Source organism: Amphiura filiformis, chromosome 18 (genome assembly GCF_039555335.1).
Source record: "Amphiura filiformis chromosome 18, Afil_fr2py, whole genome shotgun sequence".
Lineage (NCBI taxonomy): Eukaryota > Metazoa > Echinodermata > Ophiuroidea > Amphilepidida > Amphiuridae > Amphiura > Amphiura filiformis.
This window is the reverse complement of record NC_092645.1, coordinates 18903273-18930977: the sequence shown is the minus strand read 5'-3', so window position 1 is coordinate 18930977 and position 27705 is coordinate 18903273. Positions and strand designations below refer to the sequence as shown.

The following is a 27705-nucleotide window of genomic DNA, read 5'->3' as shown; positions in this document are numbered from 1 at the left end:
TTGAGTGACATTGGTCGGCTCATGTGCCTTTGATATCGCGTCTAGTTTGCCATTTGTGGGCTGCAACCCGGCAGCCGAAATGCGGTGCCCCAGGTACGTCACTTCTGGTGCGAAAAATGTGCACTTGTCCTCGCGTAAGTGAAGTCCCGCCTCTTCGAGTCGCGACAAAACTTTCTCCAAGTTTTGTTTGTGCTCTGCTTCAGTAGCACCGCTCACCAGCACATCATCCAAGAAGCAACAAGTGAATGGTATGTTCATGACACGCTGGAATACCGAGGGCGCCGATGCGATACCAAAAGGGAGCCTCATTAGCCGAAAGAGGCCTAGATGTGTATTAATGGTGCACAATTCCTGCGATGCTTCATCCAACTCTAACTGGTTATACACATGACTTAAATCTAGCTTACTAAATGTCTTACCACCAGAAATCTTAACAAATAACTCTTCAACACGTGGGAATGGGTATTTGTCAGGGACCAAAACAGGGTTAACAGTGGCTTTGTAGTCTCCACAAATTCTAATATCACCTGATTCTTTGACAACGGGCACAATTGGTGTAGCCCATTTTGAGAATGTAACACGTTCCAACACACCATCCTGTTCCAGGTGTCTTAATTCTGCTTATGCTCTACTTTAGCTTTGTAAGCGAAAGGCACTGGCCTCGCTTTGCAGAAGTTTGGCTGTGCATCAGGTTCTACAGCAATGTTCACCTTGTGACCTTTCAAGGTGCCCAAATCACCAGAAAAGAGTGGTTTGTGTTGGGATGTGACATTCTCAGATTCCAAAGTGTTCACCCTGTACACTTGTTTCCAATCTAATTGTAGTTCTTTTAACCACAATCTACTCAACAAAGTAGGACCCCTACCTTTGGCAACAATAAGTGGTAAGACCTTGCTCTGACCATTATGTCCCACTTGCACTTGAGCTACCCCTAAAGTTTGAAGGGGTTCTTGATTGTATGTATACAAGGTATAATCAAGTGGGGTCAGGGGGACCACCTCTGGCCCACACAGTTTGCTAACCCTGTATCCAATTCCATGACTACACTTGTATCATTTAGTGACACAGACACAAGAATGGGGTCTACCCTTTTAGTACTACAACCAGTATCTTGAACTTTGTACATACCATAACTAGTGTCATATGCATAATTATCAGTATTACTACCTGAACAAGTACAAATATTATGAACACTGCCCTCATTAGGATTACTACCAGTAGCATTATTATTGTCTGTGACATGGTTGGTTGAGCTACCTTTTCTAGCGAATTTTCTACATGCTGCTTTTATGTGACCTTTATTCTTACAAAAATTACACTCGGCCTGCTTTGCATGCCAAGCAAGTTGACGGTGAATGTCCATCCGATTTGTTACAACGGAAACAGCGCTTATTTACCTCGCCCAGTTGAGGTTGCGATTTGTTGCCAATGCTGGTGCTAGGTTTGCGTGGACCGCGAAACTGATGTCGCTGACCTTGACCTAGTTTGTTGACTGACTGTGATGGCACCTGATGGCCACCTGTGCTCTGCATGAAGGTTTGGGCATTAGCCTTTGCTTGCATTCAAGTATTGGCAAGCTCTACCGCTTTCTTGAAAGTTTTTCACTTTGGTTCAGTAACGACTGCATGAGTCCCTGAGATTGGCTTCAAGAACATCGCCGTTATATTCACAATTATAAATTGTTGATATGTCTAGTAATCCTATTGATTTTTGTTTATCTTGCTCTAAGAAGGGCCATGCTAATCACAACATAACTAAATGTACGAAATGTAAAGATACTGTTAACGAAGGTATTGGTACCAATTGTACAACTGATCTAAACCTATCAAGATTTGATAAGATGATATTTGATCCTTTTAAATATCAAAACGATATTATTGATGATTCAGATGGGGATGAATTTAAATGTAGAACGTGTACTTCTATGATGCCTGATCAATTTAGCACAAGTACCCTAGCATCTAAAGATAATAACTTCTCTATATTAAACGTCAATACTAGAAGTCTAAGTAAAAATTTTGAAAAGCTAAAAGAGTGTATTAAATCAACTAAACACGATTTCACGATAACTGGATTATCAGAAACCCATTTTAAAAACAAACCACATGATTATTATAAGTTAACTGGTTACAATACAGAATATGTTAACAGAATAGATCGTGAAAAAGGTGGTGTTTGTTTATACGTATCTGAAAATGTAAAATATAAGCTGCGAAAAGATCTGTCAAATGAAACTTCCAACTATGAAGCTTGCTTCATAGAAATTGATCAAGAAAATGACAAAAATATTATTGTTGGAGTTTTATACAGAGCGCATACGTCAATCGACAGGCCTACACGTGATTATATCAATATGGTGTTTTCCTATTCATTCATCCCCACAATTTTTAAGCCAACCAGAATAACAAATGAAACTACAACAATAATTGACAATATCTTAACTAACAATCAAGATGCGGTCAATTCAGCTATTCTTATAACGGACATAAAAGTGACCATTTTCCCACTGTTTTAGTTTCGAAATTCAATCAAAAAACTAATCATAAGAAACAGTCAAGTACAACTTATAATAAGAGAACATTCAGTGACGGAAATATTAGATTGTTTAAACATAAAAATTACTGTCTCAAGTGAAATGGCATGAAGAATTTGATGGTATTGATGTAAATGATGATTATGACAAATGTATTAATATTTTTAAAAACTTATATGATGAGTGTCTTCCTCTTACGAAATACACTCCAAACAGGAGGAAGGACCCATTATCCCCATTGATAACAAAAGGATTATTAAAGAGTATAAATGTTAAAAACAAACTGTATAAAGAATACAAGAGGTGTCCTAATGAGAGAAAGTTCACCAAATTTAAAGAATACAGAAATAAATTGCATACCTTGGTAAGGAAATCTAAGAGAAATTATTATGATGATAAGTTTCTGAAGGCGAAAGACAATATTAAAACAACTTGGACAACTATTAATAGTATACTAGGTCGAAAAAAGGCCTCTAAAGTTCAGTCATGCTTCAAAAACTGCTCAAACGATATAACTACTGACCCCAAAACCATAGCTAATAAATTTAATGATTTTTTTGTTAATATTGGACCAGAACTTGTGTCTGATATAAACATGATGGTAAACTTTTCTATGACTATCTAGAGAATCCAGAACAAAACAGTGTATACTTACCTCCTGTACTAGAGGAAGAAATTATCAAAATCATCAACCAATTTGATCAATCAAAAAGTCCTGGCTATGATGACATTGGAAATTTTATTATAAAGAAGGTTGCAAAGGAAGTTAGTACACCTCTTGCTATGATTATGAACTTATCAATAACCACTGGTATAGTCCCTGATCATTTAAAGATTGCAAAGGTAATACCCATTTATAAAAAAAGAAGACCCAGAATTATATTCAAATTATCGACCTGTGTCAATTCTTCCGTGTTTTTCCAAAATTTTGGAAAGAGTTATTTTTAATAGATGTGTCAATTATATGGATAAAAACAATATACTAAATGACAAACAATTTGGTTTTAGAAAAAAACATTCAACTGGTATGGCTATTACTGAACTTGTTGACAAAATAAACAGTGCAGTAGAAAGCTCCAAAATTACAGTTGATATTTATCTAGATTTGTCAAAAGCATTTGACACGATAGACCATCATATATTACTTTATAAGCTGGAACATTATGGCTTCAGAGGAATTGTACTTGATTGGTTTAGAAGCTATTTGTCAAATAGGAAACAATTTGTTAATTACAACGCTCATAGCTCCGAACTCAAAGAAATAAGGTGTGGTGTTCCTCAAGGGTCAATATTGGGGCCGTTGTTATTTATCTTGTACATCAATGATATTATTTATACTTCATCAATTTTGGATTTCGTACTTTTTGCGGACGACACTACTATCCCTTTTTCACATAAAAATATAAACTCCAAAGTAAATCTGATCAATTCCGAAGTTACAAATTGGTTTCGAGCTAATAAGCTCTCGCTGAATGCGAGCAAAACAAACTATATGGTACTTGGAACTCAACACCAAGCAAATAGACAATTTGAAGCACTAAATATTGAACTGGATGGAACAAGCTTAACAAGAGTAAATAAAACCAAATTTCTTGGAGTTCAAATTGATGAAAACTTAACATGGAAGGACCAAATAGGGGGAGTTTCAATGACAATATCCAGAAATATTGGAATTATTAATAAACTGAAACATTTTGTACCAACACATGTATTGTATAACCTTTATTGTACACTTGTTCTACCATATGTAAACTATGGCATTATAGCGTGGGGAAACGCATGTAAAACACATTTGGATCGAATTTTTAAACTTCAAAAACGTGCTGTTAGGAATATATGTAGAACTAGTTTTAGGCACCATAACAGACCATTATTCATTGATGTAAATATATTGAATGTATATGAATCCTATAAATTGGAACTTGGTGTACTTATGTACAAACATATTAATGATGACTTGCCAAACATATTTAAGGAATACTTTTGTAAAAGACATGAAATTCATAGCCACACAAACTAGGAAAAACGATGATTATGATATTCAGAAAAGAAAAACAAACTTTGCGAGTAAAGGTGTCAGGACATCAGGGCCTTCCCTTTGGAATGACCTTCCTCTCGAATTAAAAAATGCTATGAATGTTAAAACTTTCAGAAATCAATTTAAGAAATATTTACTGAATCAAACTTGGTTGTAATTTCATGTACATGCTTCTTTAGAGCGATAAATGTCTTAATTTATCTACAAATTTTGTATGCTAATTCTATATTTATACATTAATGCTTATGTCATTTCAATGATGTTATATTCATTGTGGTGACATAAACATTATTTAAATCATGTTTGTTTATATTATGTCTGTAGGAATGATCACTTCTGGCCTTCATGGCCTTTTGATCATCTCCTCCATGTCATTTTACTCGTCTTTTTTTGTCTTTTCGTGTTTTTTATATATTCTTGCTTGTTGTTTAATGTTGTTGTTAATGTAGATGATGTGGAAAATAAAGACTTATTATTATTTCTCAGCCAATCCCTTTAGTTCGACGGCATTTGTGGATACTGATTCATTTGGTTGACGAAGTCTGTTAAAGAATTTGCACCGCTCGACAATTACACTCAGAATTGGAACTGAATGCTTTTGCATTGCCTCAGTTATTTCTGTGAATGAACATTCTGTGGGCTTCTTAGGAAAGAGAATCTTGCAGAAGGTTGCGTACGTCGAAGCACCCACTACGCTATTTAATATAGCCCTCTTGCGATCACTGTCAGTGATTGCATTTGCCTCAAAATATTGGGACAGTCTGTCGATGTATCTTTCCCAAGTCTCTTCTTTACTATCAAACTCACCAGTCGAGCCGAAAATAGCCATAATCCTCGTCGTCAATGTGGTAAACTCAAATATGAAGTGGCCAATGAGGATGAAAGAAGAATGCGGTGACAAACATATATTTAGTTCAGCAGTGTTATTATCGTTTCATTCAGTACCACGCCATGTTTATCTAGATAAGGGTCGTAAACCTCAGATAAGGGTCGTAAACCCCAGATAAGGCAGTCTAAACCCAAGATAAGGCGCCTTAACCCCAGATAAGGAACGTAAACACCAGATAAGGCATCTAAATCCCAGATAATCCCTTAACTTCAAATGAGGGACGTAAACATAGGATAACACAGTCTAAACCCCAGATAAGGCATTTAAACCCCGTATAATAGCCACCTTAACCACAAATAAGTGATGTAAAGCCTAGATAAGGCAGTCTAAATCCCAGATCCATTCTTTAGGCATCTAAACCCCAGACAAGGCGCCTTAACCCCAAATAAGGGACGTAAACCCTATGCAGATATAAAAAGGCAGTCTAAACTCCAGATAAGGTACCTTAACCCCAGATAAGGGATGTAAATATAGGATAATGCAGTTTAAACCCCAAATAAGCTGCCTTAACCCCTGATAAGGGTCGTTAACTGGGGATAACACAGTCTAAACCCCAGATAAGGCATCTAAACCCCAGATAATGCGCCGTAACCCCAGATAAGGGACGTAAGCTACAGATAAGGCAGTTTAAACCCCAAGTCTAAATCCCAGATAAGGCATCTAAACCAAGATAAGGCGCCCTAACACCAGATAATGGACATGAATCTAGGATATTGCAGTCTAAACCCCCGAGAAGGCGCCCTAACCCCAGATAAGGCACGTGAATCTAGGATAATGCAGTCTAAATCCCAGATAAGGCGCCCTAACCCCAGATAAGGGACGTGAATCCAGGACAATGCAGTCTAAACCCCAGGTAAGGCACCTTAACTGCAGATAAGGAATGTAAACCCCAGATAAGGCGTCTAACATCAGATAAGGTGCCTTAACCTCAGATAGGGGACGTAAACCAAGGATAACGCAGTCTAAACCCCAGACAAGGCATCTGAACCCACATAAGGCGCCTTAACCCCAGCAAGGGGACGTAAGCCCAGATAAGGCAGTCCAACCCCTAGATAAGGCGCCTTCCCTCAGATAAGGAGCGTAAACCCCAGATAAGGCATCTAAAGGCTGGATAAGGTGCCTTATTCCTAGATAAGGGACGTAATCTGAGGTTTACATCTCTTATGTGGGGTTACGGGGCCTTATCTGGAGTTTAGATACCTTATCTGGGGTTTAGATTGTTTAGGTGGGGTTTAGGTGCCTTAATATCTGGGGTTTACATGACGTTTCTGGAGGTTGCGTTCCTTATCTAGGGTTTAAGGTGCCTTATTTGGGGTTTAAACTGCCTTATCTGGAGCTTACGTTCCTTATTTGGGGTTACGGTGCCTTATCTGGGATTTAGACGTCTTATCTGGGGTTTAGATTGCGTTATCCCCAGTTAACGTCCCTTATCAGGGGTTAGGGCAACTTAACCAGCAGACACAAACCGTTTTCGACACCATTCTCCAAAGGTTAGACAACGTTTAAATGCAACGTTTAAATGTCGGGGTATAATAGATGGTATAAACGTTTTCATAACATTTAAAAACATTTCTGATAACCTCCTGCAAATATTCTTACAAAATATTATTTATGTGTTGACAAAATATTTGGAAAAATTGTTTTGCAAAACAATATTTTACCATAACATTTTGAAAACATTTAAAAAAGTAGTTTATAGTATTTTCATGACATTTATAATACCCGACATTTTAATGTTGTTAAAATTTACCAAAACCAAAACCCAAAAATATAATTTGTTTAAAACGTTTTAAAAACGTTTTGTGTTTGCTGGGTATTTGGGGTTTAGATTGCATTTACGTCCCTTATCTGGGGGTAAGGTGCCTAATCTGGGATTAAGACTGCCTTATCTAGGGTTAACATCCCTTATTTGGGGTTAAGGCGCCTTATATAGGGTTTAAATGCCTTAACTGAGGTACAGATTGTGTTATCCTAGGTTAACGTCCCTGATCTGTTAAGTTAAGGCGCTGGGGTTTAGAATGCCTTATCTGGGGTTTACGCCTCTTATCTGGGGTTTATGTCTCTTATCTGGGGTTTATGTCTCTTATCTGGGGTTTACGTTTCTTATCTGGGGTTTTCGTCTCTTATCTGGGGTTAAGGCGCCTTATCTGGGGTTTAGATGCCTTATCTGGGGTTCACGACCCTTATCTGGGGTTTACGTCCCTTATGTAGAGTTAAGGCACCTTACGTGGGATTTAGATGCCTTATCTGGGGTTTATGTTCCTTATTTAGAGTTAAGGCCCCTTATCTGGGGTTTAGATACCTTATCTGGGGTTTAGACTGCGTTATGCTAAGGTTATGGCATCTAATAGCCACAGGTAAGGATCGTAAACCCCGGTTAAACCACTGATAAGATAAGATAATAGGCAACATTCTGCATTTTAGTGGTGGTTATTTTAAAATTTTGGCGACCATCTTGGGATTTTAAAGTCCTGTGCTGTTTTAGATTATTCCAATGGATTTCTAGACCCTGTAAACATGGGTATAGACACCAGAATCATACTTCTAGGACTTTCTGCACCCAAGATATAGCCAAATTAATTTTCACTGGCGGCCATTTTGAAATTTTGGCAGCCATCTTGGAATGATAGGTCCTAGGTTGTTGTAAATGACTCTATTGGATTCCTTGACCCTGAAAACATGGGTATATACATCAGAATCGTGCTGCTAGCTGGGTGCTTCTCTGACCAAGTTATGGTGATTTTAAGGGATTTTGGCGGCCGTTTTGAAAAACGCCCTTTATTTAGCGAGAGTTCCCCACACTTTTCGATGGTACCCCTCCCATTTTATTCAGCGTCCTGAAATCTATAAGGAAACACCTTCAAAACTTCTTGTACTCAATCCGAGAACGGGACTTCCATTCTGTACCCTAATATTAAATCTGTTATTTGTACATTTTAACAGCTACTTTAAAGCCATGCTGTATCATTTCCATAAAAATAGATTTGTATTATTTTTGTCTTTTCCAAAAAATGTTAGTTTTCACCGTCAGATATGTCAGATATTTCAATTTTGAACAGATTAAGCAAAACAAATAAAATCGCTATTTAATACCAGCGCATAATGTCGCCAATGCGCGTCACTCTGTCTATCGTGACTGAGTTCGGTTCTTTTGATATGTTATGACCTTCCCGCACGCCGTGTAGTTACAGTATTATATGGGCATCGTGTATGCGTTCGACTAATATTTCGGTCACAATAATAAAACGTACGAAACGACGGCACGGTTGTTTAATGGGATCATTTATTAGTTTTTCAAGCAAAACATCATGTGCAACAAAATTTTAGGCTTAAACAGCTAAAAGGGATATAATGCTAATGTATACAGATGCGTTTGTGTCATTCTCAACTTTCATTTCCCCTCTTTTACAAAATTGTTCACTTTTATAGTATTTTTTAAAGCTATTAATGACAAAATTGGTGGCGCTATTTAGTTACTGGAAATTATTCTTTCAAACTTTTAATACAAATAATTCCTTTTATTGTTTGATAAAATATGCTTATATAATTTCCGTGTTGTTTGTTTCACCTATTCCAGTTGTTTTAATGGCAATATTAATCACCACACCACTCCACGCCATACATAAATTCTCCCAGTCACATTTCCCAAATATGAAATTAAAAAAAAAAATGTAAAATGTTAATTTACTTCTTTTTAAAGTTTGGCAGAGGCGGGGTTCGAACTCACGGCGCATCGCTTAGTACTCTATGAGCTTATTTTTCCTTTTTTGCCCCAAAATGTGTAAAAATCAACATTTTTTGGATGACCTATATTTTCTTTGAATATTTATCAAATTTCTTAATTTAGTTATAATACAGTGCAGAAAAAGATGTCAAAAAAATTTGTTAATCTGTTAAACAGATTTCCAATAAATTTTCCATTTTGGGTTAAATACTCAATTTTCATGCGCGGGATATTTGAAACATAAAATGAAAACATGTCCATTGCACTTTTTCCTCGAGATGTACTATAATATCAAGGTTACGGATATATTATAATCCCTTCTTATGTTCACTGATCCATCAGATACCTATTGTTATGAATGATCAATGAAAAGGTTCAGAACTGGGCTACTAATGGTCTGTCAAGTATCTATAGTTATTTTCATGACTGTGTCAACTCAAAAATCATGCAAGGTCGAATGTAGGAAAAGTATGATCAGTTGAGCTGTACAGTTAATATTCATATATTCCATTACCTATATGATGGTACAGTTTTTACACAGAAAATATTTATTTGAAAAACCTGCCACTCGGCTTTTGCCGGAAAGGTCACAGGGCTACCGTGATCTGTGCAATAATTACAATTAAAATTTTTCTTATTCTAACAGCAAGCGTTTCTAAAATGCAGTATGGCGAAATGTGGTGTAATTAATCACCTAACGCTTGCAAATATGATTTAGGATAAATAGCGCCATCTATAATTTGCATTTAGTTAATAAATAAACCCAATTCTATATACATCGAGCAACCGTGACGGGTTATTATTAAATCTCAAATTGTCAGAAATAGAGCATATAAACGTGGGTAGACTACAAATACTGCGCCAATATTATATTGAGCTACGTTCTTGAATAATGTAAAATGGGATAATGTGTCTCTTGAGCCACAGTGGTCAGCGACAATCTGTAAAGTGGGCAGAGGCCTGTCACTATGAACCACAATGGCCTCATCCCAATAGCATAGTTGAATAACCTTAATTTAACAATCATAGCGCAAAATTTGACCTCAAGTTACAGAATTTTTGTACCCAATTGTCAAAGGTCATTCAATGAATGTACAAATGTATTGGGGTTAGAGAACAGTGCCCTAATAGGTGAGCACAGACTTATATGCAACCTTAAGAAGGATTGGAGTTAACGAAGGGTATGTTAAGATTCTAGAAGACACAGCCACAGCTATAATCCACATAATTTAGATAAGGATGTCTCCAAACCTATCCACATACAGAGGGGAGTACGGCAAGGGGACACAATCTCTCCAAAAATATTCACAGCTGCCATGGAACATATTTTCAAACAACTAGATTTAGAAGAAAGAGGTATTAACATCGATGGAGAATGGTTAACCGACCTGAGGTTTGCAGATGATGTAGCCCTTACATCACCATCAGTCAAAGACTTGGAAGCTAAATAGTTTGAACACTAAGAGAAGGAAAATTTGACTAAGAATACACAAAGGAAAAACGAAATACATGACCAACTTTGACACTAGAGAGTCCATTGAAATTTAATTTAATTTAATTTAAGAGAAAGTAGATAGTTACAAGTACCTGGGCAAGACAGTCAAAATGGAGGACAACACAAGAGAGGAAGTCTTACTGAGAATCAAGGCTGGCTGGTGTTGTTTTGGCAGGTACAAACACATCCTTTGTGATAAAAAGCTACCAATGACATTGAGGAGGCGTATGTATGATCAATGTGTGTTACCCACCATGACTTACGGCGCTGAAACCTGGTCGACAACTAAATATCTAGAACAAAAACTCAACACGACACAGCGAGCCATGGAAAGACGTGTACTGAACATAACTTTACGTGACAGAATCAGAAACAGTGACATAAGAAGTGAATCCGGAGTCAAAGACATCATGGAAAGGATCGGTGAAGCAAAATGGAGATGGGCAGGACATGTGGCAAGAAAAAACTACAACAGATGGACAAAAAGAGTCACCGAGTGGCAACCAAGAACAGGAAAGCGTAGAAGAGGAAGGCAAAGACGAAGATGGCGAGACGACTTAACAGCATATAGAGCCACCACTTTGGCAAGGGATGCGCAAGACAGACAGAAATGGAAGATTCTTGAAGAGGGCTTCATACTACAGTGGATGAAACAGCCAGGTGAGGTGAGGTGAGGTTGTGGATCCTAGTGTGAGGATTGGCATCGTGCACTATGTTTCCCCAAATTTATTTTTATATTTTATATTAATAGGTATTTGGTCAATAGACGAATACTAATTACAGGCTTAATTATTGTTATTACAAATATACGACCTGTTCGACATTAAAACAAATATAGCCAATAACAATCTTACCAATAACAACATCAACGTAAAATGAGCAGCTTTCGGTATTCACGTGTCTATCTGATGCTGTGCACGTAACACGTGTTTTTCCGATAGTAAATTCGGTTCTCGAAGGCGGGTGACAGTTAACCGTGGGTATGTCTCCAGAGTTATCAGTAGCTGTAGGATCATTCCATTCGAACGTGGCGGTCTGGTTGCCAAGAATCACGTTGATTATTTGGTTTGCAGGACATGACTGCAATGCAGGTTTTTCGTTGTCTGTTTGTTAATGAATAATGCATAACATAAGGTTCCGTTAAAACACTATGGTGGGCTTGTTGGTAGAATTCTGCTTAATACAAGACATTTACTCCAAATTGCATGTGAGTATTAATGTATGCAGTGATAGCAAAATATACTGTATTACAAGACAGTTAATGTATATCCATAAACGCGCGAGTATTTCTGCGCATTTGTGACTGGTTCTATTTCATATGGCACTTGATACTTTTCCATCACAATTTAATTCCCTAGTACAATAAATTCCCGTAACAATCGTGTAAATCTTGGTAAATTTGCCGTATTTGGCAGAGATCTAGTACTTATAGCGCTTATCATTATAGATGACTATGGAGGCCGTTGAACTTTCAAAAATTGCTCGGACTTGGTTAAAAACACAAGCAATGTGTTCCTCTAGTCATAAGGATTCAGAAAAAAGTATAGTTTGACCTATATACGATGTATGGTTATGGAGTCATGAGCAAAAAGGTAACACTGTGACGTAATAGGCCTAATTTTGGCACCACGTGGAGCAAAATTGAAAAATGCTCAGATTTTCTTGAAAATGGTCCCAAATTATTGACCCTTCCATAGGATGTTTCGTAACCTCAGTAACACAACAAAATCGACAATACCTATTCAGTCGCATTGAGTTATATATTGAATCAATTTGACCTTGACAAATTTTGTGTTACCTGGATAAGAAAGCATCCAAGACAGCTAAAACTATCCTTTTTCTGAGTTCATGCAACAAGACAAATAATTTGAGTCCAGTTTCATCAAAATCAGAACAAATTTCATTTTCTACCCCAAATAAGCAAATTCGGTTCCCATTAACGGCGGATGACAGCTGACTGTAGGTACTGTATGTTCCCAGAGTTATCAATAGCCGTAGGATCAAGCCATACGATTGTGGCGGTCCTGTTACCAAGAATTGTGTTGACCGTTTGATTTCCAGGACATGACTCCAATACATATTTTTCGTTGTCTGTTTGTTAAAATGTATGACAAAATTGCGCTATGATATTGTACAGTGTGCAAAACGACTAAAGTTATAAGTTCCTTTAAATATCCTAGAGGGTAGTTAGAAATGTACACCCACTTCTGCTAGCAAATTTCAAACTACTTTCAATAGCATATAAGATATAGGTAAATATAGTAATTTTACCTTTAGAGGTGAAAAAATCTCTTAAAAATTCTCAAGAATAAGTTAATTATGCTAATGTGAATATAACTTCACTTTGTCCACGAATATCTTTATTTAATCTTAACAAATTCCCACCAAAAAGCACAGCTTACTCACATTTAATACATCTTAATATTCATATTCAACAATAGTGCCAAACTGGTCCACCCATTGTCTTCAATTTTGACTTCATTTTGAAAAAATTATCAGAACATCTGTAAGCCTTTTACACGTGGACTGCATTGTTAACGAGGGCTTTTTAAATTTCAATATTCAAGCATGTATTATTGCACTTCGTTACGATACGACAGTAGTGGTGTTGTACTTGAACAAGTGAAAGGGTGTTAATCATTCAGATGTACTTTTAAGAGCCATATGAATTAGCAAGATACGTTATTTGATTAAGGTTTACAACGCCTGGTGTCCCAGAAAAGTTTTGTGGAAACCAGTCCCTGTTCAATCTTTTCAAGATTATGGGTACATCCTTGATATTGAAAACAAATAAGATCAACAATCTTACCAATAACATCAACGTAAAACGAGCAGTTTGCTTTATTCCCGTTTCTATCTGAAGCTGTGCAAGTAACAGGTGTTTGCCCGATTACAAAGTCACTTCCTGACGCCGGATGACAGGTGACTGTGGGTATGTCCCCGGAGTTATCAGTAGCCGTAGGATCATGCCATACGACGGTAGCGGTCCGGTTGCCAAGAGTTGTGTTGGCTATTTGATTTGCAGTACAGGATAATACAGGTTCTTCACTATCTGATTGTCAAAATGTAATCCAAAAAAATTTATATAGATTACACAAGATTTAAATAAACCAGACTTCATAAAGCAAAGTTAGTATCCTATAATATATCTTAACCGATTTGGGCCTGCTGAAATCCAAATGGTGGTTATCAAACTTTTTTTGTGACGACATCAAATTATCAATCTGGTCTTAAAGCCATAACGCGTGATTTGCTCTACGGCGACGCCCTCGATTTTACTTTAATTTCCAGTTTTTACATGACTGTAATGCCGAGTGGTGTACTAAAATACCACGTGAAAGACTAAGCCTGAAGTGCTTTAATTAAAACAAAATTTCGTTTTTTATATTATTCAGAGTAGAGCCTTCATATGGAAAACAAATAAGATCAACAATCTTACCAATAACATCAACGTGAAATGAGCAATTTGCTTTATTCCCGTTTCTATCTGAAGCTGTGCACGTTACAGGTGTTTGCCCGATTACAAAGTCACTTCCTGACGCCGGATGACAGGTGACTCTGGGTATGTCCCCGGAGTTATCAGTAGCCGTAGGGTCATGCCATACGATCGTAGCGGTCCGGTTGCCAAGAGTTGTGTTGGCGGTTTGATTTGCAGTACAGAATAATACAGGTTCTATATTATCTGATTATAAAAATGTAAACCAAAACTATATAGATTACACAAAATTTAAATAAACCAAACTTCATAAAGCAAAGTTGCTATCCTATAATGTATCTTAACCAATTTGGATCTGCTGAATTCCTAATGGTGGTTTCCAAACTTTATTTTGTGACTATATCAAATTATCAGTCTGGTCTTAAAGCCATAACGTGTGATTTGCTCCACAGCGATTATAATGCCCAGTGGTGTAATAAAATACCACGTGAAAGACTAAGCCTGAAGTGCTTTAATTACAGGAAAAGTTAAGCTTTTATACTATTCAGAGTTCACCGATTGAGTACTTTGTGAACCCGGCCCGTGAATATCAGTTCATGTGCACACTCGTATAATTGAATCAGTGACGTATAAATTGTATACATATCGCTATTCGTCATACATCTTGGCGTATAAACTGTGTGCTTATCGCTATTCATATTACGTCTTGTGTGTACATCCCAATAGTACATTTAATGCGATCGGTGAACATTGAACATTTTCCTTTTACCTCATTTGTTTTGCTCGAAACTAAAAGGGGGTAATGTGATCAGTGAAAACTAACATTTAAATAGGAATCTATTCTTTATGCTAATCACACATTATGGCTTTAAGATCACAAAAATATAAAGTTCGTGCATTCAGCATAATGCTGAATGTACTAGTATGGGCCACGCAAGGCCGGAAGTCAATTTTCAAGTTATATCTAGGGTAAGAAACAAAATAGTGCTCCGATTTTCGTGAAACTTCGACCACATTATTTTTCTACTAGCTATATCGGTAATCCGAACAAAACAATATAGTACTTTCATTAAGGTTACACGAAGAAACGTATAAAAAACGTATAAAAGACGTATAAAGTTGTTCTCTAAAACCGCGTTTTCTCAGCAATCAAATATCGCAGTGAGTCAAATGTTGGTGCATGGATGTATCTTAACATTATTTTTGTGTGTTTATACACATTTTTAGAATCCGTTTGAAAATCCTTCGTTTAAATCATTTTTACGCACCATGTTCACAAGATCAAAAACACGTTCCATGCAGTTTTTTTCAAATATTCGCTCCGTATAAAACCACGCCGAGTGGTTGTTTTCTCATTTTTTTTTATTGTACTACAAATCGACCAAAGAAATAATGTTGCCATGGGGAAGAACCAAATACAGTACCGATTAAATTTTATTAGCCCGTTTTTGGGAACAATTTTCGAGAATCTTGTACCACAAAACACTGTTATGTTACATTATCGATATCTGGATTGTGGAACGTTAATTGTGATTTCTAACTGCCTACATTATTTCTCAAAAGTATGTCGATTCCTTTACCATTTGAATTTCACTCCAAATTTAAGCTACTTTTGCAAAAATCGAGGTTTTTCGCCATCGATACCTCCGACATTTACAGCGGTGATGAGATTGTTTATCATAAGAGCCTGGTATGCACTATTCGATAATAGTCAGTTTGAGATCAATCGATTTCACAGGTCACTCAGTAGCTCAATCGGTTAGCGCGCCAGACTCACGTTCGACTATATAATACTATAGTTTTGAGCTGGAAAACTTTGGTACGTGTTCGAGTCCCTATGTGGTCCATTCCATCTATTTTTATTTTATTTTTCTCTCACTTTTTTCTTTTTTCTTGTTCTTTTCTTTCTTTCTGACTGCAGCGATTGATTGTTTTTGCCCGTTTTTTTTTCATTATATAATTCAGGAATTTTTAGGCTATACTAGTCTAATAGGCGCGGCCTATGAATATATTTTTACAAATTAGATTAACAAAATATTGGTTGTTGGTTAGTGTTGTAGTTATTGTTGTAGGCCTATATATTGCATAATCAGGGTATAAATAGGCATACTAGGCCTATTATAGCCTATACAAGCATTGATTTATTTCACGACAGATATCATCCAGGATAATTTTAAAAATTGAAAATTTAGAAAATCCAAAGGAATATTGCCGAAAACGGCTGCCCACAATCATCCCCCATCAGCCCATATGGGAGTATCATGGTCGCCCCTTCCCTATCCCTACAACATAGGATGACTCACGAGCCGCGGTTTGTCCGTGGCCCTAGTTCAGATTGATACACTATTGTACGCGTGAGTTCATTCTTTTCTGCATGGCTGTTTCCATTATTAACTTACGCCCCTCTGCAATCAAGCCTTGAAAATCAATTGTATTTAACCTTAACTGTAATCTCTAGTTAATATGTTATGTGGTAAAGACGTTATAGATCTATAGGAATGGCAATACGTGGGTCCTGGTTTTTTTTTATACCGGAAGTCAATTTGTTCCGAATTTCCGTCCCACTCCCAGAGACAATAAAGCTATTCAATAATAACCTTTGACCTCTTCACCAGGGCTTCGGCGTATACGAGACAGACCTCCGTGTGTATAGGATTTTATGAAATACACCGGTCGTTCAGTGTATCAGCTCAGCACATGTTAATTAAGGGCTCAGTCACACACTTTTGTATAGTATTTTTGTGGAACCTGAGAGTAAATCGAGCAAAATCTAAATCTAAAATTGTAAATCTAATGATATATACTTACAGTGTATGTGGCTGGGATAAAAAGCCGACCCTCACAAAATATGGTTATTTTGTATTGATGATATAAATTAGGTTTCCCCAAAGCCCTAAGGGGGCTGTCATTTTTTTCAGAAGAGGGCGGGTCATGAATATACTGGGGGGGGTGGTCATTGAATTTTGAGACCAAAAATAGGGTGGGTTATAATTTTGTAACACCCAAAATAGGGGGTGGGTGGTAGAATTATTAAGGGCGGTGACTCAAAACTTTCGCTCGCTGCGCGCGCATTCTTTAACTTAACAATCAAAATGTACGCACAATCTTCAATTGTATAATGCAAAATTTTTGCGAATTCCGCGCACCTTCTTTGTACGATCGAAATTTTAACGCGCTCCGCACACTTTATTCACTCTTAAGTTTTGGCGCGCTCCACGCCTTAGAACCAGCAATGACTAGTTTGTGTAGAGTCTGTGTAAGCGGAAGGAGGAGGGGTCATAAAAATATCCCGCCATAGGGGGTCATTAAAAATTGACTCCGGTCACCGATATATTCATGACCCCCCGCTGAAGAAAATGACACCCCCTAATATGAAATGCATAGGTCAATTATGATAATTTTGTATGCCACAATAGAAATATTGACTATTTCAGCTGGTATTATATATCGAAATAAATTACGGAGTTGGACATTCATTCTTTAGCGAATTGTATTAGTTTGAAACGCTAAAAAAGTTATTCAAAAAAAAGAATCACGGGCCAATTTCAGCTCAAAAACTAAAAGACACAATTCCATGCCTAATTTTAACACCATGATTTTATTTGTCTTTATCGTTTTGATTTCAACAGAAATGAAGTAAGTAGAGTTCTAAGTGTAATTGGGCCTATCAAAAATAAAGAATTTTACTGAAAATAATATCACCGTAATACGCACCACATATTGTAGAATTGTGGAGTACATCTTTCCAATTAGGTTGCATAGTAAGTGTTCCTGGGTTATCAATAAACCATAGGTCACCATCTTCGTAATCATTCTCTCTTTCTGGACAGCTTGTCAAAAATATAGGTGATACCAAACGTTGACAAAGGCAGGTTTCTTTGTACAGTATAGAAAATCTCAAGGCGCCACCTCTTGAAGGATCTGGTCGTTTTTTGAGAACACAAACATGACTTTGCACCAACGCTAGATAAACAAAATTAGTTGGTAAATTAAGTTAGCAACCATGTCAGCCAGACTGCGCATTAACGCATTAATTGTTAAGGGGGCAAAAAAGTTTACGAACATTGCAAAAATGGTTAAATAAGGGAGGCAGCATCCCATGTACAGGAAGAGGCAAGGTGGACAAGAATTCTCACAGCGGGGCAGCTGCCATCCCCCTTTGCCCCCCATTCCTTGGCTCATGGAAACTGAATTAAATAATAGTTCTCAGCGCATAACGCATCGCCAATATTATCAACTCGTTGCCGATGATTAAACGTAAGTACTAAGGAGGACATACAGGTCATAACACGAAATTAACACAGATCGTGGCGCAATGGTTAGGTACTTGCCTTTAGTGCATGAGGTCCCGGGTTCGATTCCCGGCGGTGGCGATTTGCTGGGATATTGACTTGGAAAAAAAGTCTGAAATTAATTGGCAACTTCTGTAGATTAAATTTAGACTTCCGCTCTCCCCATGGTTCATTTAGAATTGGGTAAATGAATCATGAAAGTACTCCGTCCTTCGGAGGGGACGTTAAGCCGTCGGTCCCATGTACAGAGAGCCATACCTGTACATGTATCTCGCAGCCACTTTCGAAAAGAGTAGGGTGTTAATCCCTGACTGTTCCCGACCCGTCCCGGTGTTCAAATGGACCCCAATGGAAATAAGCTTCAATAGAGGCTTTCTTGGGTTATCCAGGGTGGTCAAATCCCGAACAAATCAAATCAAATCAAAATTGCCGTATGCTACGGACATCTCAGTTTATCTGAGCAATGTATAATAATTATACAAACGAGTTGGAAAAGTAGTTACACAGTAAGAAGTTAAATGGGCAAAAATATAAAGAAATTAAACTTAAGACTGCACAAAAAGTAACGCAGCTGTTAAAAATACGCCTATAGCTTCAGAACCATACATAGTATTCACAAAATTTTGATGTAGAACGAAGGATGGTGTATTTACGCGCGTTTTGATACCCCATTTCTCCAATATCGTTCAATATAAACAACACAGTAGTGCTGTTAAAGAAAATACCCGAATTTAAAAGTTGCCGTTTACAGCAGTCAATGGTTATTATGCAAGCATTGTACCACGTAAAGCCCGCCTTTATCTTTGCGGTGACTCCAAATCAATACAAATAGCTGCAACTTTTTAAATTCGGGGTATTTTTGGACAGATGGGGTATCAGAATGCGCGTAATTACACCATCCTTAATTCTATACGAACACACTGTGAATACAAATAATAGTTCTGAAGCTTTAAGCGTATTTATAACGGCCGCGTGCAGTCTTTAGAAAATCGCCATATTGAAGCCCATGATTTACCCATCCGTTTCAAATCATACAGGGTGTCTATGAAACAACAATATCGTTGGAGAAATAGTTTATGTGATGACTAAATAAAACAGCTATCACATTCGTTTAAATATTCGCAATTATCGCGTTTCATAATACGATGCGCCGCCAACGGTTGCTTTTGCAAGGTCAAAATACGTAGTGTATCATGGGAGAATGTCGACATTCATAGCCCGCGTAATACGAATACACCACAGTGACGGTATGTTATTGCGTATTTAAATGTCAATATAAACGAATGCACATTAAAACAACAATTTACAATTATAGATCCATTTTCTATCTATTGATCAGACGGAATCCTTCGTGGAGCTGTTTTTAACATTATTATTATCACATTTGATGATGGTTTAGAACGGCGATGTCGACTCCGGAGGTCAAAAGTTGGACTTGCAAAAGCAGCCGCTGGTGGCGTATCGTATTATGAAACGCGAGAATTTGCCGCACTTGGAATATGAGAACTTATTACGGATTAAAATTATAAATCAATGATCAGTATTGGAATACCAAGAAATGCACATATCCGTGCAATGGATTGGACAAATGAGTCTAGAATTCTCATTATTTCAATGCACAGAGCTGCTCACTGTCTAAAGTACTGTTATGATGGGTGTTTTATTCCTCAACCACATCAACTATTCATTTTAGTTATGTTTGGTTTGGGATTTAAAATACCAAAATATTTCAGTTTCTGACAAAACAGTTCTTTCAGGGAAACCATGTATGTCAGACATCGTCTCCAGAAAAGGCAGGGCACCTCAGTGTTTTAGTTCGATTTTATAAATCGACTTTATATTATATATGTTACGGGTTACTGAGTTTCCAGGATTAAAGTAATATCCATATCCGTGGTTTTTCGATCATTATTGAGCTAGAGATGTTTTTCATACATGTCTAATTGCCACAGGTGTAGTAGCGAAGCACTAAGTGCTCCTTAATTACCATTTTAATATATCATTAATTAATCTATTTGGAGCTAATACTCCTTTCAAGCCATTGAAATGCTTGTCATGAGAGAAATATCTAGCCCTTGAAGTAAACCAATTAAGCCTTAGTGTTGCTTTCTCGAATAATCAGTAGTGTGAGTGCCAAGGAAGATTATAAAATTGATGCCTTTTCATTGGTTTTTGATGATGAACATCTTTGCTACAAGAATAAGCCAGGAGGAAACAAATTGGTTTCTTTGTATACATAATCAGTAGTCTCAGAGGTCACAGATTCAATTCTTTCTTTGGTCAAACAGGATATTAAGTATATTATTGGCATTGAGCCCCATGAATTATTACTTATCATTAATTGTTGCATGTTTAAAAATTGTGTGATAAAAAATGGATAAAACATTGCAAAATTGGAAATTAGGGTCATAACAGAAAATCCAACATGAATGACATTACATAAATCGTTCAGATTCGATTCCAGAAAAAGACAGCACATATTATTTTTGGTTTTCAATATTGTCTTGTTTTTTCAAATGAAACATATCTAAATCATAATTCTTTAATTGTCATTCAAAGTCAAATATTTGACTACTTGTCATTATTCAAATACTTGTAAAAAAAATAATTAAAAATAAATGTTGTTTGATTTAACGGGCGCCTCAGCTAGACAATTATTCCGCTGCCATTAGGATATATCAGAATCATTTCCGCTTCACCAAGTCCGCAACTGATGTGCAGGTACTCTCAGCGACTTAGATTGTGATTACCCCCAGCAGCTCCCCATTTTACACCTGGGTAGAGTGAAGCAATTGGGAATTAAGATATCTTGCTCACCGTGGTGGGGCTCGAACCCGCAACCTTCCGATCATGAAGCTCGCGCCCTAATCATTAGGCCACCGTGCTTGTAAGGAAAAGACTGGGACCAAAACATTCTGCAAGTTTTGCAGACACACAAAATTCATAAACATTGCACAAGTTAAAGTGTAACATCATCAAAATAGAGGACGAATGGATTAAGACGTCTGTATGTGATGATTATCAGTGATATATTTAGCCGCTGCCGTGCACCTATCGTCTCATATAACACGGGCGGCATCATCATTTTAAGTAAAACAATTAGTTGAAGCCGGGTTGTTTTACGCCAAACACTTCAATATTCAAATAAAAGATATTAATCATAAGTATACCAAATTATAAGAAATTAAATCCTACATTAATTAATCCTAGGGCTTAAAATGGACCAGTCGCGTTGTTGCTATGCACCTCCGATTGGTTGAAATAGCGAGTACAAGTACCGCTTTGACTCGCGCTGAACCTTGTTATATCGTGTCACACTACACGGCTAAGAACCAATAAGATTGTAGGAAAATTAGTATTTCTAAAAGCATACAAAAACACTCTAAAAACGTTCTAAGCCCTTTTTATTTATTTATTATTCATTCATTTAATTTAAATTTGACCTTTATTGCCAGTTAGTGGTAACTAAAGGATTAGTATTCAGCGGTTTCATTTGGCAAACCAGTGGTTACCATATCAACACGTGGACTTTAGAGCACCTTAGTAATCTTAGTTTTATCTTACGGTTTGTACAAGTGAATTGAAATCAATTATAAGATTGCTTATACATATTTTATACCAAGACCTGTTAAAACAAAATAATTAATTGACTCTGGAAAATTTCGCTTCATTTAACACGTTGCTAATATTTTCTGTTTATCACTGTAAAGACATACGGGCGCTTAAAATATCAGGAATGGTTAAAAAGTTGTGACAATTTGTGTTTCGAATTGAGGTTTACATCGGCCATATTGTCTTGCTGATTACGAACGTATAATCACGATCTGGTCCAGGGGGGGCCAAAGGCGGCAAATTTGAAACTAAGATCAAGGAAAAAATATGGAGTAAAAAACAATAAAGTACATAAGAAAATAGACATCAAAAAACTTCATAACTTTAGAACCAAGTATGCTAGACCTTTGGTATTTTCAGTAAATGATAGCTTATTGTATGTGTAATGTAATAATTACAATAACTCAATTTTCAAAAATGCCTCCTTTGGCCCCCATGGACCAGATCGTGTCACATATGGTATCTTTTACTGAGAACGCTAAATTGTGAGCAACATCATTTCACTTTAAAATTAATCTTCTCGGTCAAATGAAGAAAAAAGATTTTGTCCAACTTTTAAAAAGGTACATCATACTGGGCTATATTATTCTAGTTTTGTCATTATTACCGTTTTTATCGCACCATTTTTCACGCGTGAAATTTACCCATGGATTGATGATCCTGCATGCCACAATGGAACTATCGATTATTTCTGCAGATTGTATTCAAAATAAAGTACTGAGGTTGACATTTTGACAGTGGGAAGTGAAAAGTAGTGAAATCAAACGGACATTTTGGTACTATTCTGAACTATAACAGACCCGTACGATGCGCGTTTTAGAGAAAAAATCTTTCATTAGCAGGCCAAGTTCAAGCCTGTCAAAATCGAAAATGTTACACTAACAGACACAATGTTATGTCTATTTTAACACAAGGATTTTTTTAAAAACAGGCCCTGATAAGAAGTATGGTTAAATCTGACATTAGTACAACAAGTTTAATTATTGTTTTTTATTTGACCGATGAACGGTCCCTTTTTTGGTATCATAATAGGTTTGACGCTCCAGAAATCATGTGGATATGACACGCACTTGTCCAATTTAATCAAAAGTTCCGCATATGTCATATTTATACTGATATTCAACCTTCTTTTCACTCTTTATTTTTTTACGAAATTCCAAAAATATTTTGGCGTGTATAAAATTAAACTAAACGCTTTTCCTTCTAAACCAGATCAAATAACGTGATTAGTATCACGAATCGTTATATATGACGTATGCTACTGTTTATTCACGAAAATATTTGATTAAAATTCCCCCAACTCTACAAAGTAGCGTTATTTATTTTATTCTCAGAATACTTTTGGAAACACTTTCATTTTGGCGTATACTGCAGCTGTTGGACGAAAATACAATGGTTGCTAACGATGTGCGTATGGGCGTAAGATATAGGGTCAGGACCCTGACAGCAAGTTCAGAAGTATGTTACTGCGTAGAAGCGGCCATGTCATCGCGTATCAGGAACTACCGGTCGCTTTCGGCGCACTTGAATGCGCCCTATACGCGTTATTGATCGCGTAGGATCGCTTGTGCTGGCGACGAGTTCGTCTGCACCCCTACGACCCCCCCCCGCGTTGCCGTTAGCACCCGTTAGCACTCCATGGCAGCTCCCATACGTGTGTCAATTTGTGATTCGCGGGATCTTATTTTTCAGGCTTTGTAGCGTGCAAATTTGGCTGGTCCGATTTTTACAGCGGGGACCTGGTAGGGTTAAAACACAAAGGTTCAGGGATTTTTCGGAAAGGTGAATAAAGCAAATCGGAATTAACATTTGCAATGCATTGTGGGACAGTTTTTCAGTTTTTTAAAACAAACTTTTGAACATGAAACGTTGTAATAATAATAATAATAATAATAATAATAATAATAATAATAATAATAATAATAATAATAATAATAATAATAATAATAATAATAATTTATTCTTATATAGCGCATTACATCAAAGACCACAAGGCGCTTTACAATTAAAACATGTGTCATCGGCTGCCCATCGAGTTCGATGAAGGCTCAGTTGTCGAAGTTGATGGGTGTCTCTTTCTCCATCCTTCAAGGTACTTCTCCTTTCGCTTCCGCTCCACTGTTTTCCCAGCATCGTGGATCTTCTTCCTCCAATTGACCCGGTCACCAGCTTTCATCTCCCATGTATCAACATCCAAGTTTCTGTCCACCACGTTTTCTCTTTCCTTCTGTGAGTTCAGCATACATCACAGCTTTCGGTAGTCTTTCATCAGGCATCCTCACGGCATGACCGGCCCAGCGCAGTTGGCTTTTCACTAGGATGGCTTCTGCGCTCTCCATTTTGGCTCTCTGAAGCACCTCTCCATTAGGGACTCGGTCCTGCCATGTTATTCCCATGATACATCTTAGGTGGCGAAGTTGAATGGAAGTTAACTTCTTGATGTGTCTCCGATAGAGTGTGTAGGTCTCAGTAGGATACAGCAGACAGGGTAGGACAAACACGCGATACAGTTTATATTTGGTCGCAAGTCTTATACCACGCTGGGACCAAACTCTTTTTTCCAGAGATCCAAAGGCACTGGTGGCACTCTGAATTCGTCTCCAGATCGACGGAATTGTCCATGGAAATCACACTCCCCAGGTAGGTGAAATTGGTGACCGATTTGACAGGTTCCCCATGTATGTAGAGATCAGGATCTTGGTGCTGAGTTCCAGGAGCAGGTTGGTAAATGACCTCAGTTTTACTGATGTTGATTGTAAGGCCAAATGCAACTGATGCAGTCACAAAACAGTCCAACATGTTCTGCAGGTCTTCAATGGATTGAGCTACCAGGGCGGTGTCATCAGCATATAGAAGCTCTTGCACACAGACTTCTTGACATCGGGTCTTGGCACGTAGACGGGCTAAATTGAAGAGTTTGCCATCTGGAGGAAAACTCCATGCTGACCATCTGATAGGTTGTCAGATGACATTTCCAAAACGGCTGCCAAGTAGAGACCAAACAAGGTTGGTGCCACACATCCCTGCTTAACACCATGACGAACCGGGAAGGACTCAGTTGTATCACCATCAACTAGCACAATTGCCTGCATTCCATCATGAAATTCACGAATGATCTTGACAAAGATGTCTGGGCAGCCATAATGCTCCAGTAGTTTCCAAAGTAATTCTCTATCGATGGTGTCAAATGCTTTGGTGAAGTCGATGAAGAGCATGTAAAGTGGTCTTTGCTGTTCTATTGATTTCTCCTGAAGCTGGCGCAGGGTGAAGATTGGGTCAATTGTGGATCGACTGGCTCTGAACCCACATTGGCTTTCAGGTAGTATCTTACTGGCAACTTGTTGTAATCTGGCTAGGAGAATCTTTGCAAGAACTTTACCAGCAGTTGAGAGCAGGGATATCCTCGATAGTTACCACACTGAGTGCGGTCACCCTTCTTAAAAATGGTGACAATCATTGCATCCTTAAATTCTTGGGGCAGTTCAGCTGCACCCCAGCAGTTTTGGAAAAAACTGCACAGAGCTTGATGATGCAAGCTTTTGAACATGAAACGTTGTAATAATAATAATAATAATAATAATAATAATAATAATAATAATAATAATAATAATAATAATAATAATAATAATAATAATAATTTATTCTTATATAGCGCGTTACATCAAAGACCACAAGGCGCTTTACAATTAAAACATGTGTACGTAAAAACAAAATACCCATTAAAATATAAATATACATCATTAAGAAATAAGAAACAAAATGAAATAGGCACACGATGAACATTGCACGAAAAGGTATTGCACGGAAAAAATACATGCAAAATGAGCAAAGAAACAACTAAAGTGAAATGTTTAAAGTGACGGCATAAGCAATAAAGCAAAATAAGTTTAACCAGACACCAATTTTGAATAAACAACAGCAATATACTGCTAACAAATATCAAACAGAAGAGATGACGCTTGAGAGAGAATTGGAAGCTATGATTTAAATAGGATAGTGTGTATTTTGGATACCAGCTGGGAGTGAATTTTGGAAGTCAGTGGACCGTGATAGCATCTAGTTGTTGTTGAGACGACAGTGTTGTGTTCGTGGATATTGGTATTGTACGTGAAGAAAACTCAACATTTAAAGAAAGTCCTCACTTATTTAACGCATCATAAATCTAAACCTCCACATGTTATGAAAATTTGGTTGGCAATGTCGCGTGCAGCTATCGTGCTACCAAAAGCTCTAAATTGCCAAGTATTGATACCAATATTTGTTGCATTTTTAATAGTTGGTTAATACTGCGCAGAAGCTTGCCAGCTCCAACAGCCCGTGGGGGGGGGGGGGTCACTCCCATTGTGGCCTGTACACCATCCGCGATAATAAAAACGTGTAAAAAGGGTAGCTTTTCGTGTGTAGGCACGATACGCGCGTAACGCGTTTAGGGTGTCAAAAACATGAAATATTGGAAAAAAGGGTAGCAAAATTGCAATTCTTAATACGCGGAAATGAAATTTAGGGTATGAAATTTGATGCAAGGAATAAAATCCCTGTTTAGGGTATTGTTTTAGCCAAGTGTTAAATCCTTCTTTAGGGTGCTTTTCAAAAGTTGATTATCGCGGATGGTGTACAGGTCTCAATGGGAGTGCCCCCCTGGTCCAACAGGGAGCTTGTTAGCTCCAACATCCTAAATATAATTTAGCTACAGTCCCTCAAACATGAGTTGACTTCTTTTTGATTCAGGTTATAGTACCCACCTGCCAAAATGTACATCAGTAACAGGATCAACGGTGCGTTATATCTTGAACAATACATGGTGTAACTTTTGGTAAGTGTACCATACACTTGTTAATCAGTCGCTGCAAATCAATGTAAGAATAATGTTTGAAAAGAGAAAGGCATAAAAAGTTGAGATTTTATGTTTACAACTTGAAGATAAGCTTTATTCTTCGGTCTAAGTTACAATTAATCTACATTTTAAGGTATCACAATAGTAAGTTCTCCCTTTCCCCTTTATAAATATTTAACCGGTTGTTGTTTATTATAACATAATAGTACAGTTATTTGTGGTATATACCGTTCAGATTTGCGAAAAAACATATTAGGTACCGAAAAATAAATTGAACCTACGCATATATTGCTTCTTCTATAGTATTTATACTTTGAATACGTACCTCAAGGATAGTTCACATAACGCCTGCATCTTCAACACGAGGCAATTGATACGACATGATACGATCTGATGAAGGAATGCTAAGCTGTTGTCATCGAGCTGATTTATATGGTTGCTATCCACTACTCGACACACATGACGACACATAAAACAGTCTGGTTGACTATTAATTTTGCTTATAGCGTTATATCCACTAATTATTTTGTCACGCATGTGTAAATACTTCTATGGGTCTATATAATACTTTTGCGTCGTGGTTGAGGGTAAAATGGGAGAGCAACTTTTGGAAGGTCAAGAGGAGGGGGACAATTATTTATATTTGTATACATTTATGGGACCGCCTAATAGCACATTATGTAATAATATTATTTATTGGACCGACGAAATCAGATTCATTCATAAGAAACTTCCCGGGGGTCTCTCCGACTCTTTCGGTATACGAGGATGTTTGGGGCACCTTTTCAGCGATATTAGTGAAAATTAGTATATTGTTGGGTAGGAAAAACAGCAAAAAGTAGGTATAGAGAA

The 27705-nt window shown here is 37.3% G+C and overlaps 1 protein-coding gene and 1 long non-coding RNA gene across 2 annotated transcripts in view; both read right to left on the bottom strand.

Annotated features, from left to right (window-relative positions):
- Positions 1-14813, bottom strand: part of LOC140139011 (uncharacterized) — a 31326-nt gene extending 16513 nt beyond the window's left edge. Inside the window, exons 1-4 of the mRNA XM_072160793.1 lie at positions 14777-14813; positions 14119-14361; positions 13489-13731; positions 11534-11782 (exon numbers count right to left, since the gene is read on the bottom strand). Of these exons, the coding sequence (XP_072016894.1) occupies positions 11534-11782; positions 13489-13731; positions 14119-14361; positions 14777-14813 (772 nt within the window). The remainder of the gene's footprint in view (positions 1-11533; positions 11783-13488; positions 13732-14118; positions 14362-14776) is intronic.
- Positions 14814-17841: 3028 nt separating this feature from the next.
- On the bottom strand, positions 17842-27234 carry LOC140139450 (uncharacterized). The gene is made up of 3 exons (XR_011857124.1): positions 27179-27234; positions 26762-26863; positions 17842-18078 (listed from the first exon to the last, which is right to left on the bottom strand). It is a non-coding gene; the product is annotated as an uncharacterized lncRNA (long non-coding RNA).
- Between the last annotated feature and the right edge of the window lie 471 nt (positions 27235-27705).